At 40.6% G+C, this 15212-nt stretch overlaps 1 protein-coding gene across 1 annotated transcript in view; it reads right to left on the bottom strand.

Annotated features, from left to right (window-relative positions):
* LOC141100437 (C-type lectin domain family 4 member G-like) overlaps positions 1-15212 on the bottom strand; it is a 90126-nt gene that overhangs the window by 52685 nt on the left and 22229 nt on the right. The window contains exons 2-8 of the mRNA XM_073588949.1: positions 12762-12902; positions 10950-11003; positions 6901-6945; positions 3871-3921; positions 2800-2850; positions 2594-2719; positions 795-836 (exon numbers count right to left, since the gene is read on the bottom strand). Of these exons, the coding sequence (XP_073445050.1) occupies positions 795-836; positions 2594-2719; positions 2800-2850; positions 3871-3921; positions 6901-6945; positions 10950-11003; positions 12762-12902 (510 nt within the window). The remainder of the gene's footprint in view (positions 1-794; positions 837-2593; positions 2720-2799; positions 2851-3870; positions 3922-6900; positions 6946-10949; positions 11004-12761; positions 12903-15212) is intronic.

Below are 15212 nucleotides of genomic sequence, written 5' to 3'. Positions count from 1 at the left end.
TGCAGACTTTTGCCCCAAGCCTGGACAACCGCTTTAAGGGTGGAGTACACTACTTTTCACAGGTCAAGCAGTATCAATGTTCTGCCTTCTTCCACGTATGACACTGTGTGGATTCCAGCATACGGCTAAACCTTTCATCCACTCCCAGTAACAAGACTGCATGGGTGCTTAAGTATATCATTTATTGGGATGATATGGACAACGATGGGAGATGACAACAGATGGTAGCAACACAGTAAAGATGAGATCAGGGGTTGTTGTACAAAGTTGTAGATGATATCAGAGATTGTTGAACACAGTTATGGATGATTCAGATAAAAACTATAAGAAACAGAAAATGCAGCATGTCAGTACTGGCAGACAATATCAGAGAGCATGCATTATATATAGAGTTGAGCGACTTTGGTCGGATCGGGTTTCGTGAAACCCGACTGAAACAAAATTTGAGTCGGATGAAACTGGTCCGACTAGGGCAAAAAAAGTCGGAGTTTTGTCCGAAACCCGACCCAAATGCAAGTCAATGGGGAATAAAAGTTCGCATTGAGTGGATGAAAAACTGATTCCACTCTGATCAAAATGTGATCAAACTCAGAGTCTGGTCAGAATAGTTGGAATGTACCCTCAGTCAGGGTATTTAGATACATGTGAAAGGAAGCCTGGCTACATTATATTATTTAGACTTTTCATGGTGTGATAACAAATCCAAACCAGTAATGAAGAAGCAATGTCATATCCATGAATCCAGCTGCCTATATTTAGAAGAATAGACATTTACTATATGAAGATGATATTACCAGTTTGTTCTACGTCGGCCACTTTTCTTGAGAAAGCGATGTCTATAAAAAAGAAGAAGAAAATCATCACAAGTTTAAATTCTTTATAAGTTCAACTCCATTTGGGATTACATTGCAGGCATAACATCCCTCCAAATTTTTCACACTGAACTGGACACACAATGTAATATATTAAGATTGCAGGATTAAGAAGTACACGCCCCCAGCGAAAACTCTCTGATAACACACACTTGAATTTAAAACAGTTAACTCTTTTGGTGCCAATACTTCCCTAATATCTCTGCAATGGAAAGGCGAAATAAAAAAAAACTAAAAAAAGAGAGGTTTTCTGTTGTGCAGCCACTTTTACATCCTGTGTCCAGTTCAGCATAAAAAATTTGGTGAAAGATCCTCCTTAAAGGTGTTGTCCTTGTTGGACTTGCACAGTTTTGCTGAAAGAGTCCCCTGAGGATAGACTGATTCTTTGATATCCCGTTGATGCATCCCCAAAAAGTGAGCACTCAACGTGGTTAAAACAAAAAAGTATAGGAGAAAACCGGAGCCAAAAAATGTCTTCAAAATAATTTAAAAAATATATATTTTATTAGTAATAAATAGAAAAACACATAACACACAGTAAATACCAGTGATAATTGCAAAAACAACAACCCTAATCACTCCAATCCCTCACAAATTAACCCATATAAGAATGGAAGAAGGGGTTAATATGGTAGCACAAGAGAAAATCTGCCAGTCACATAATCAGGTATAAGAGTCAATGGCCATAAATTTATGGTTTCCCCAATGGGGATTCTATTGCACACTATCCCATGGCTCTAAACATAATAAAGTGCAGGCATAAACGAGTAAAGCATATAGGCTTACCAAGGGAGGGTATGGAGAGGGGAGTCCAGGGATGTAGAGCACCCCGACGCGTGTTTCACGGCAGCAAAATGCCACTTTCTCAAGGGCATGTTAAAACAAGCAGAAAGTGTTCATTTTTCCTGCAGGGCTACCCCATGGGAGAGACTGATTTTACACTGTTTTATTGAAATCAATGGGCTGTCTATATAGTGTGCAGATATGCTGGATCCTCCAGTTATTTGTTGCTACTTTCTACTTTGAATAATGGAAGCAGGAATTGGAGCTTCTAAAACAGATACTGTATCTTCAGATGTGGACATCTTTGTTAAGCAAGTATATAAGTGCATTTTATATATTGATATTTAAAGCAAATATAAGCTAGATATGAATCCGTTCAATGTGAATAAATATTGCCTCAAATTTCACCCAAAAAGTTGGATTGGACAGAATTGGATTTTTTTTACATTTTCTTTCACATGCTCTGCTTCATAAAGATTGACTCATAGAAACTAGATGTTTCGACAAGTTTTAAGACATAAACGTCCTTAATGATTGTTTATAATTTGCTTTGTTATGAATTGGTTAATTTTTACTGATGTGAAACATTTTTTGGGTTTGGGCATGTGCAAAAGCTTCATGGCTACGAGCCAGAATTTTGACATAAATACGACACTTTTTTGGGAGGGACAAGCCAGACCTTCAAAACTATGGTATTGATTTTCCATGCATGCATTTCTTTTATCTCTTACCCCTCCATTATCATTTGTAACTCATATCTCATATGCAATATACATATTTTTTATTCAGATCACATGTGAAGACCAGATCTTCCCTAGTAGACCATATTTCCGTATCACTTGTTTATAGGGATAAATATTGCAATGTAAAGCTATCTGTCGTCAGGAATAATAGAAATTATTATGCTCAGGAAGAACATTTGCTTAACTTTTACTCACAACGAAAGAATATGAATCCAGTGAAGACCGCAAAGGCGATGAAGATGATGACAATCAACATCGTCAAGAACACCAACGTGCACCTTCTAGGCCTTCTAAATCTTGGCTTGTTAACATTTGATATAACTGAAACACAAACAATGAACTGTAGATATTATAAGCGCTTTTGTAGCAGTAGCGTGAAAAAAAATTGAAGTCTGAGTTACCTTCCAAGTCTGGAAATGTGGTATTACCCAAAACTGATGCCATTTTGACCTCTATAAAAATAGCAAGAAATGAATAAAAATACAGCCCATACAGTCCATCAATCTATCTGGAAGGATCAGACTGCCATCAATCCAAGGTAGGCCAAAGCGCTGAGCCTGAAGGAAGCAGCTGAGGAGCCCAATCTGGGGGTGACAGACGGAGGATCCAGCCTGAGTGAAGCTGCCTCAGTTCGGTAATGAAGAAGAGATTCAAGGTGATGGCAAAGAAGGTAAATAAGGGAGAATGATAAGGGTAAGACGTGAAATAGAAGGGAAAGCTGGCAAATGAGAAGAATGGGATATAAAAAGGGGGGAAAGTGGTGAAAAAAGAAGAGGGCGAATGGGAAAAAGGTGATATAGAAAAGGAAGAGAAGAACATGGTGAAGAGTGCAAATTGGAGAAAGATGAAAGTGGAAGGAGAATGTAGTTTGAAAAAATGAATCATATGGAGAAGACTAGGAGGGTGAAAAAGAAGGAGATGTAATAATAGAGAGAGAGGTAAAGGAGGTGAAAGAACAGGCTGTGAAGAAGATAGTGAAAAAGAGACTGGTGATGTGGTGAAGCCGGTTGAAGTAGAAGGAAATGGTGAAGAAGGTAAATTGGAAGAAGGTTAAAGTGAAAGGAGAATGTAAAGCAAAGAGCGAACAATGAGGAGAAGAAGGCGATGAATCAGAAGGAGGTGAAGTAAAAGAAGGTGGTAAAAGAGATGAAAGAAGAGTCGGTGAAGGAGGAGGTGAAACTATAGAGAATGATGAGGTGAAGAAAGATTGGACGGAAATGGTGAGTACAGTAAATGAGAAGGAGGAGGTAAAGGAGAATGTGAATGAAAAGTAAAGTGAGAAGAAAGTGATGTAAAGAAAAGGGGGTAAAAGAAACAGATGAGAATGTGCAGAAGGAAGTGAAGGAGGAAATGCCAGAAAATTCTAGTTGATCTATTGAAGAAAAATATACTTCAGTGATCTCTAAGAGATTAGATTTCTGTGAGACACATCACTCTTTGCATTGACTCTGAATGACTAGATAGATGGTTACCTGCTATATCTGAAAATGCTGAGTTAACTGCTCCTGAGGAAAAATCAAGACCTGAAAATGGAAACAATGAAATGTCAAATTGAAGCTGTTCTGTCCATATCATTGTAACAGAACTAAATTGTCACTTGGTACTTTGGAGCTACATTATTGGTGCATTACAATATTGACAGGTGAATTTCCAATGGACCTTACTATGCCTTAGGTTGGAGAACAGAGCTATACTTCAGCAGTTCCTCTTCCTGGTTAAGTTATTGGGGTTAATGGCAGTTAACGTATTGTTTGCCCCACGATATTAAATTTGCCTTCAGCTAAGTACCTAGCGGGAGGGTATAAAGGAGGTTGCCCCAGGTGACAAATTTTATGGAGGTGCAAAATTTGGCCTCTGCCCAACTGCTGCTTATTCTTCTGGGTCTAGTAAGTGCTGGCTCGGCAGCAGCTGGAGAACTAGAGGAAAGCAAATAGGGGCTGCTTTGACAATTCTGTTGGTGCCATGGCGCCAATAGATCCTATGCAGAGTGCAACAATTAAGATGAGTTTCTCATTGGATGCTGCATTCTTCTTAGACAGTGACCAGGAGGGCAAGGTTCTCAGTATGATGAAATGGGTTTCATTACAATACTATTACTATCCTTTTATTCCACTATTATTATAATTATATCAGTACTAGATGGAGGCCCGATGCTATCGCATCAGGAGGGCGCTAATGTCACGGTGGGGGCAGGCTTTGCAGCGTTGAGAATCTCTCCCCCTCCATGTGCTCACCCACCTATCCATTCTCCCTTTCTCCATGTGCTGACTTCTCCCGTATGTGCTCTCTTCTTTGACCTGTCTACCCCATGTGCTATTCCCCTTGTCCTGTTTCGGCGGTAACTTGGATAGCCAACCTTTTCTTTGATGGTATATTCTTGGTATGTTTTTGATGTTGGCATTGATATTTGCTTTTTAAAGGGGTTTTCCCATGAACAAAAGTTCATTTTAAAAATTGTCTGTGTCTGACCATGTACAGAACATACCACATCTCCTGGGGAGGGGAGGAAGCAGAAGACAATACTGACATTACAGCAGGAGATCGCAGAGGATACATTTTGTGAGGTAAAATATTGTTTAAAAACAGTCAGTGAAATATTTTACCTCACAAAATGAATCTCCCTGCTGTAACGTCATTATTGTCTTTTGCTTCCTCCCCTGCCCAGGAGATGTGGCATGCTTCGTACACGGTCAGGCACAGACAATTTTTAAAATGAACTTTGGTTCGTTGGAAAACCCCTTTAATGTTCCTCTGCCTGTAGACTCGTCGCGCATCTGCTGCCGGGATCAGTCAAATGATTCACTGCGCCTGCACGGAATTCGTGCAGGCACAGTAAATCAGACCGCTGCCATCTTTGTGCAAACACACAGTGGTGGTCACATTAAAACTGCGCGTGCGCTCCTCCTGTACAAAGATGGCGGCGGCCAGTGAATCATTCGGCTTATCCCGGCGGCGGCGTGTTCACCACGGTGTTCCGCTGGTGGTACCGTGCAAAAGGCTGCATACAGTGTATACAGCGTGTATGTGTGTGTGTGTGTGGTGTGTACGGCATATACAATGTGTATTTGTGTCTGTGTGGTGCTTACGGTGTTCCGCTGGTGGTACCGTGCAAGAGGCTGGTACCACCAGCAGTTTCCATATTGAGACACCTATCACTTGAGTGTCCCAATATGGCGGTCGGTGAACTTCCGCTGCTTACAATTCTGAGATCCGGACACATCTGGACGGAACAGGATGTGAAGACATTACAAGGTAAGTATATATTACATTGTATTGAAATACGATACATTGGGGGCTAAAAGATTCAATACTGTACCCAAAGAAAAAAATGGATTAAAGAGCAATAAAGGAAAAAATGTATATTTTTATTATTATTTTCTTCCAAAAAAGGAATAATAGAATACAAGTAATGAGTCAATCAAGAATCATAATATATATAAAGGAATCAGCGACACTTAGTATCCACATATAGATTAGAAAGGGTATCTAAATAGGCAAGTAAAAATAGATTGCCCAAAAATTGGTTTCATATAGTAGATATATATATATATATACATACATATGTGGCAAAATATATAGTATAATGCATAGTTGCAAGTTTTTTCAAATATGTATATATGAAAAACAAGGCAGTTTATGTCACCAATTAGATATTACAGTGCACAGGTGCGTATGTCAAAATATATCCATAGGTCTATAATAAATAATATTAAAGCAATCCTAAAGAACGGATCTGCCATATATACATAAGGAGATAGAGGGTTTAATCATATGTCAATGGTGATAGATAACACTGCCAGATATAATAAAGTCAAAAAGAACCAGTGCAAAAAATTGTTATACAAAAATTACAATAAGCCAAGACCCAGACTTACTATTAGTGGAAAACTAATGCCCCCCGAGGAAGCTAAATAGCGAAACATGCGTTGGGGTCCCGTTTTCCATTAATAGTAAGTCTGGGTCTTGGCTTATTGTAATTTTTGTATAACAATTTTTTTCTTTGGGTATTATATCTTGTTGTGATGGATGAGCTTTGATATTTGCCTGCTTTTGGTTTGAAGATTCAATACTGGACTGGTAGAAGGGACTCAGGGAGTTATAACAATCTATGGATTTGGGGGGGCAGAAAATACTTGACTCAGGCACTGAAAACCTATGTCTATGTACTGTTAACTTTACATAATATTACCCTCTCACGTGTCTCAGGGCCACCCTTAGGGATGCGCTATCTGCAGTGTTGCACATAACTCATCATGCCCCTGCTGTGGGTGGCCTGGTACTTGTGCCTTGCAAGCATCATGAATCTTTATACTACATGCATAGAGGTTTTGATTAGACATTGTAAATAAAACTGATATTAGAAAATCTTATTATAGAGGTGTTACTTGAACACCACATGTTTATATTACTTGATTTTTATGTGTACACTGTATGACACTACACAGTATGGTGAAGGTAGAGGACCCCATAGACTGACAATTTTCTATGCTTTATATTCTCACCTATATGCGGTGACTGAAACTTCGAAGTCTCCTTAGGAAAAGTTTCTATAGATAGAAGAAATATATGTAATTTACAAGAGGTGACAGAAGACTTAGCACTATTACATAGTAGAATATATAGATCTGTCATCAATACCATTAGGAATGCCCACTTTACCTTCATCGCTATGTCACAAAAAAGTGGTGTGAGTGATTTATAAATATTGCCCGATCGAAACAACATACTTTTCCATATATTTGCAGGAAACAACATGAAAAAATAAATTGATAAGTCAATGCCATCAGCAATACACCAACTTATTTTTACAAAAGAAATAAAAAAATGCTGCCTTTACTATTTGATGCCTGTGGATTTATACAGTTGATATTAAAATTAATGTTAGCTGGGAAAATCTCTATGAATGAGCTCTCCCTGGATACAGATGATGAAAAATGTTTTGATTACATGTTAAGTGTTAGTAAAAGTTTCAAGTAACCGTCCATCCTGGGACTGAAAAGTGACTAAATATTTCTCATGTTTAGTTTCCCTGGAGTCCACCATTAGCCTCCCACTGCCCCCATATGCTCAGATTAACATTCCTTTCCTTAATCCTATGTTTACCACCACAACAGATATAATAAGGTATAAGCCAATTATTTTTTGAATAATTTCAAAAACTTCACTAATATACAATATAATCACAACTACAAGACAAAACAGTTACCGTACCTTAAAAAAACATAAAACCCAATTGAAGCAAGAATGGGCAGTGTGGTCATAAAAGCATGAAAAATGCACTTGACTGCAGACAATATTATTAGGTAGGTACAGGTATGGAATTATATATCAAAAATCTACCAGCAGCATATAATATATAATACAACTCTTATAACGATATAAATTGTCCCTGGACGAATGTGGCACCAACTCATAAAAAATTATTATAAGTATGTATAACAAGAAATAATGAGACATAACATCTATATTAGTGCCTGCAGATAGAGTCAATATGTAGATGAGTCATCATAACCACCATGTGCCATGATACACCCCTTGACGAAGCTAACGCGAAACGTGCATTGGGGTGCTTGGGTAGTGTGGTTTCATAATACCGCTGACTCAGTTACGTTCCGGTTTAGAAAACCATTTAGCCCCTATAAGCTGATAATATAGGGCATGGATGAGTGAAAGTGGGTAGGTATTTTTAACCATAATTTTGCTTAATTCACGGAAATCAAGGCAAGGCCAGAGACCCAATCTTTCTTTTTATCAAAGAAAAATCCAGCAGCTACTGGCTAGGATGAAGGATAGATATGACCCTTTTCTAAACTTTTGGATAGATATTCTTTCATGACAGTGCATTCAGGTCTCGACAAATTATACGGATGAGCTTTAGGTAATTTAGCATTACGGACAAGATCAAATAAAATCATAAGGACAATGAGGAGGTAACATCTCTGCCTCTTTTTCAGAGAACATATCTCCGAAGTCTTTCAGGTACCCCATCAGACCCTCCAGACTAGCGGAGCAAATTTGTACAGAACTGACATTTTTTACTGCAATTGGGGCTCCACTTAACAATATACTTCAGACACCAATCAATAACAGGATTGTGAATTCATAACCGGGGCAGTCTCAATACCAACCCAGCATGTAAATTGTCCAACACATAACAGGAGATGGACTCAGAGTGAAGTGTTCTCAATCTAAGTGTGAACTCCACCATTATCAGCTCAAAAAGATTCTGGAGTTACCATGTCTTGTCAATGGCAAAAATTTGAATGGGTCTTTCCAACCAAACTGTCCCGAAACCTAATTTCAGAACCAGTCCAGAATCAATGAAGTTGGCAGCAGACCAACAGTCAACGAAAGCAAACACAGATAACCATTGGTTCTTAAAAAGTAGTTCCATGTTTGTATTTTGTTTGAGAAGTAAAAAGTTACCTGGGAGTCTGCTTGACCTCCTCAACAATCACCCAGACTTAAGCATTTCCCATTGGCTTGCTTGCTTGAGGGCATGCCGAGCACTCCTTAAGGAAAGGTCCAGAATGACCACAATAGAAGCAGAGTCTGAGACTGCGCCGATATCTCCTCTGAATGGTCCAAGAGCTGGCAACTCCAATCTCCGTTGCTTCCGCCGGAGGTAAGTGGATGGATTCAGGAAGAATGACCAAAACCCCTTGTCGCTTATCACATGTCTCCCGAATTCTTCGATCCATTCGAATCACCTGAGTCATCGCTGCCCCCCGAGGAATAAGGTGAGATATGCAGAACCATACAGTCCTTAAGAGTATCAAAAAGACCTCTGTCAAACTGGCACCTGAGAGCTGCATCATTCCACAGAAATTCAGAGGATCATTGCCAGAATTTGGAACTATAGTCCTCAGCAGTGTGATCCCCCTCTGCTCACTACCTCCGTGAATTACACTCTGTCAGATTCATCATCCATAAGTCATCAGAAAAGGTGTCTACAAAAAATTGTTCTGGGGCTTGATGGGACAAACAAAATGCCCAAATCTGAGGGCCACCATAGGGACGTGATTATTCCCACCGCTGGGACTCATTCCCTGAAAACAGGTTGTTATGTAAAAAATAGTCTACAGCTCTCCCTGAATACCCTAAACTGGTGTTTCCTGAAAATGTATCTGTAAGTGACACTACTGGTTCAGGAGAGACCAACTGCCCGTCAGAAGGTACAGAAGAATTAACTACAGTCGGTAGCTGAGACCATTGCGAAGCACCTATGGTACTAGAAAACTGACTCTGCAGCTGGGACTGTGAAAATTCTAGCTTCTGGTGATCCTGAGCCAGATCCTGGAAAATCTGGGTCAGATTCGCCACCTGATCACAGAGTGTATGAACTGGATCCATTGGTGGGGAAAAAAGTATACGGCATATGGCCAATCGTAATGTGATGCTTGTCACTGCTCATGGACAAACCATGATGCTGGGTGGTCATACATTCCAGGGTCAGATTCCAAGATAGCACATTGTAACTAAAGGATGAAAGAAAATGACATAGTCCAGTCATGGTCTGATGTCAGAATACCAAGAAGATAGCAGATCAGAGCAAAGGGGCTAGGCAAATGGGTGGTCAGAATGAGGTCCAAGATCAGGCAGCATTAGATCAACAAGCAGAGCACAGGAATACAAGGCACACAAACACCACTGAACCACTGAGATCTGGGAATGACAGCTTAGTTAAGTTGCTGGGTATTCACTTAAAACAAGGAACACCTGAAGGCAGCTAAGCAAGTCCCGGTGTCAGATTGGATGGCTGAGCTGTGTATCAAACTACTGACAGTTAAGCACTCCCCTGCACTAGAATAGACAATTGAGCTGTCATCCCTGTATCCAAGACACACTGACTGGAAGAATTATGACACAGGCCATGTGCATTATCTTTATGGCAGACATCAACATCACAACTAGTGTAGAAGGCAGAGTATTTTCTATAGGAGATGTGCCCAACCCAGGGTTAAAAGAGGGAACACCTGAAGGAAGTTCAGCATCCCCCATTCTCAGATTGGAAGGCAGAGTATTTTCTGCGTGGACCAGCAGCTAAGAAAGTACATATCCGCTCAAGGTGAGGTGCAATTAGTTATAACTGTAGATAATGCAAAGACGAAAGGAGGAAATACAGGCTATAAGCTTGAGACCAAAATGATCAAAAGCCTTTGGTGTTTGCCAAGGGTAATAGGTCTAAAGAGTGCCCAAAACATGCAACAGTCTATGGAGTGTTGAGCTACTGCATATACATTATGATGGGCAATGATTAGTTCAGGCAGGTAAAGTCTCAAATATATAAAACTTTCTACAGATCATAACATGTTAACAGGACCTACTGATGTTATAGTTTTTGGTTATGCTTTCTTTTTTTTTGCCCCAAAATCTGCAATATTTGGCCAAGGAAGAGTAGCTTTTTAAACCTTATGTAACAAAGCACCTGCCTGGTGTTATTGCCCAGATACCGTGCCCTAAATTATGCTTTTGGTTGTTAAACTGAATGGAGAAAAAAAATAAAAATTCTGAAGTAATAAAAGCCAGCAGTAAAGAATCCATGACTTACCTTTCTGGGGAGTCGTCCAAACAGATGGATGTTGTTTTGCAGGCTTATCCATACCTGTAGTTCAGGTAACATATGTTACTTTTAGTAAAGCTATTCTCCAGCATTAATTTTTGCACAGCATGTCAGAGATCGGTTGGATGTTGCTATGTCCTCTATCTACCAAGACCGGGCCGGGCAACAATGTGGATGTTCCAACAGGAAGTCACACCATAGGAAACAGGTCAATGTTTTTGACTAGAGTGCTTTCAGTTGGATGTATAGTTTTTGAACATTACAGTTACTTTATACAAGTTGTTAGTAGTAATTTCTACTATTCTTTTTCTCATACCTTTAGATGCATTTTCACTGGCATTAGCCCTTATCCTGACTCAGCACTCAGGATTTTCTTTTGAGCCTAGTCAGGATTCACACTTCACCACTCCACTCGACTCACTCATGCATCTTCTCTGTGACCTTCCCACATGGGTAGGGCATCCCTCTCACCAGATGCACCCTGTCTGACCTCGTTCTACTTGGGTGTCATTGTTCTATCCATAACCCAATCTTTAAACCATTCACAGCCACAAGGACCCTTTCACCCTCAATGACTTCAGTTCACAGTACAATATCTCTCACAGCAAGCTCTTTTCTGGTCATGTATGCAGGCAAGCTCTCTTTTGTGTGCCTTTGCTTCATTTCAACTCTCACTCTCAGTAGCAGCTTCACACTTAAGACAGTCAAAGAGGCAACCATCCATCCATTGATACAGGCAGCAGACTGTTAAAACCAGGGGCGGACATATCATTGGGGCAACCTGTGTAGCCACACAATGGTTCAAGAGGTAAAGGGGCCCAGTTACACCTCTAAAACAGGTGAAATTGTACATTATGATGAACTATTGGACTGAAAAGGGCCCCTATATTTTTGCACATGGGGCCCTTTCCTGTTTGTGTCCACCAGTGGTTAAAAAATACAGGTCCATCCCTCACCATGAAGTTACCGGCTGTTTTGGGCACCCACCAGCTGATCAAGCCTTTCGTGTCTGACCTTACTAATGGGGAAACAACATTTTATACATTTGTTCATGGTGGGAGCATTCTGAAGCTTCCCCATATATAAACCACCACGTGTCCAAGTCACATTTCCTCTCAATTCCAACCTACTCAACTCCAACACAGACGCACTCAACTAGTAATACTGTCCAGTAGTGATGAGCAAGCATACTCGTGGCTCGGGTTTCTCGGGTTTCCCAGAGCATGCTTGGGTGGTCTCCGAGTATTTTTTTTGGCGTGCTCGGAGATTTGGTTTTTGTCGTCTCAGCTGCATGATTTTCGACTGCTAGACAGCTTGATTACATGTTAGGAATGCCTGTTTGTTAGGGAAATCCCACATGTATTCAGCCTGTCTAGCAGCTGTAAATCATGCAGCAGAGACAACGAAAACTAAATCTCCGAGCACGCCAAAATACTCAGAAATCACCCGAGCATGCTAAGGGAGACCTGAGCAACGATACTACTGTCCAGATGTCATCCAAACCCAACTGTTCTCTTGCCTTCAGTGTTTGTGTCCCAATAACACCACGACATACACAGGGTTTTAGTGCAAAACTTAACAATAAATATATTTTAGGGGTATATAACTAGAGAGGGGGTGTAACATGCTGAATCCTGGCAGTGTGTAATATAAACACTGTTAGGATTTGGTATATTTCACTCTCCCGGTGGTCATCATGTGACTGCTCATTGAATATTTGTGATCACATGCCGACCATCTATTGGGACATATGGCCTTTTTCAGCAATGTGCTACAACACTGACAAAATCATTACTTTACATTTCAAAGGCAGGTCATTTTTGAGAGCGTTCTTTGTTCTCCTAGTCTTTCTGGAAGGCACAACTGGTGCTTTGTCACAAGGGTTGAAGTTTTCATAATCATCATCATCGTTGTCATCATTATCTTTGGTTGAATTGAAGACTGAAGATAAAGGTAAAGTTAATATGCAGTTAGTTTTACTTATTTATTGTACGAAGTATCCTTAAAAAGTTTTTCTCAACATTATAAATTTTTAAATTGTGAATGGAATGGAAAAATTTTCAATTTTATTCTTTACTAGCAATCTCGAAAGCCTCCTAGGCAAGGAGCGAAGTGTTTGAAAGCCCTTTCCCTTTAGAGCTTGTGTAGAAGAGAGGACCGGGCTGCAAGGGCTGCTGAAATGCCGGGTCCGGAACTGCTGGGGCCAAACCTCCTGTTGCTGAAGGGATTGAGATTGCAGATGGAGCGAGCCAGTAACCTGGGTAAGGGGGGCACGGCCAGAGAGAGTAAGTTAAAAGGGGTTGCGTGGGAATATAAGGGGACTTCCCACCAGAGCGCTTAGCAGGCGTGGACCGAGACTGCAGTGAGGGGAGCGATAGGCCGCAGCGTGCAGAGACTGGGCACAGCGTGAGAGATTCACCCATACCGGCGGGTGCGCAGTGGAACGCACGACAGACAGAGTATTACAGCACGGACGTCCAGGTGTCGGCTGACACACAGAGAGGTGCACGCCGGGCAGAGCATAGCAGCACAGCCATTCAGGTGACAGCGGCTGTTCAGAAAGACACGTGCCAAGTGGAACCTTGCGGAGGGCTATACCCTCTTGCTCCACAGTTAAATGGACTAGGGGCTCAGCGGGAAAAACCAGAGACCGCCCGCTGCCGCCAGAAGCTGGACCATGTGTTGGGTGGGGACACCTGAAGATGCACCGACCACCACCAGCATCACTTTAAGTGAATCTGTTAATAAAAGACTGTCTAGTTAAACAACCGTTATACAGTTTAGGTTTTGCATCCCTTTTCCCTGTTATCTCTCTGCAAGGAGTTCATTAAATATAGCTAATTTCTACTCTGCAGCATTTGTGTTACTGCATCCCAGCACCTGCATATTACACTTGCAAGCATCGCTCTGAGGCAAGGTTCACACACGGTCAGTATTCGGTCACTATTTTACATCAGTGTTTGTAAGCCAAAATCAGGAGAGGAACAATCATAGGGAAAGTATAATAGAAAAACGTCACCACCACTCATAGTTTGTACTCAACATCTCAAAATATAGACTAGACTTACATTTCTTTCTGCTTTAGACGATCTTTCTTCAACCCAAAAGCAAGTGCATAGCCCAAACAGGAGTCATAAAGCATTTTACAGTTCTCACTGGATTCAATGTACTGATGTTATCCATAGAACTGCTGAATGGTGAGGGAATCTTCTGACAACCACTCTTACTAACGATTAATGGATTTTAAACATTTTTTTCAAGCCAGACATTTTTTCACTTGACGTAATGTTGAGATAATGACATAGAACATTTCAGCTATCTGTAAGTAATGGGATTTCAGGGTAAGACCAGATTTTGATCATAGTGTGATCAGATTCTCTTGGATGAGGAGAAGATGGAGAAAAAAAATGTCTCCATCTTCTACATTCTGTCAGTCCATGAAAAATGGATTATTCTCAGATGTCATCCAAGTGCAGTACAATGTTTCCCATGCACTCATTGGCTTCCATGGCCACTTGCAATCTGAATATCAGATCACTCAGGCATGCAGTGATTTTTTTCCTTGCTGTCCAAGGAAAAAATCCGACATATGTGCAGCTCCATAGAATAACATTGGTCCGAGTCCTATCTGAAGTTTTGTCGGATCACACTCACACCAAAACTACGATCTTCTGCACCTGCCCTAGGTTTGTACTATCATCAAAGCCTGCAAATTCTGCTTGTAATACCGTGACTTACCATAAGGTGTGCAGTTGGGTCAGAGTTTTGACTATGGACAAAAGTAGGTGAAGATCCAAATGTAATACCCAAATTTTCTAGTTGAAGATCACATTCTAAAACCATAGAATTGTTCCTTCTCTGGAATTGGTACCCATCTAGCCATAAGGGCATAAATGGGGTGGTATACCGATGCTGGATTATCACACATGGGTCACAATTCAATTACCGTAATTGTGATAGTATTTAATTGAGGTAGAGGTCAATGTTCTATGCAGTGCACTCCAATTCCTCCACATCAGTGATAATTTGCTTTTCAATTCTCCTGCTAATATTTGGGTGGACAGCAATAAATCCTACCTATCAGGTTGTCCCATGCTTCACCTTTGTCAAATACTCATGTTGTGATCTACATAATAATCATTAACTGTGTCTGTCACTGTACAAGAAAAATAAGAAACTGGTCATTCCTGAAATGCTCCTTTTTCAAGCATCTGAGCTCCAATCAAGAGTAGTTTGGATGGTGCCCTGTAC

The sequence above is a fragment of the Dendrobates tinctorius genome, unplaced genomic scaffold (genome assembly GCF_039654945.1).
Source record: "Dendrobates tinctorius isolate UK_male_01 unplaced genomic scaffold, ASM3965494v1 ptg000104l, whole genome shotgun sequence".
NCBI lineage: Eukaryota > Metazoa > Chordata > Amphibia > Anura > Dendrobatidae > Dendrobates > Dendrobates tinctorius.
Note: the sequence above shows the minus strand (reverse complement) of the source record. Positions and strands in the feature narration are given on the sequence as shown.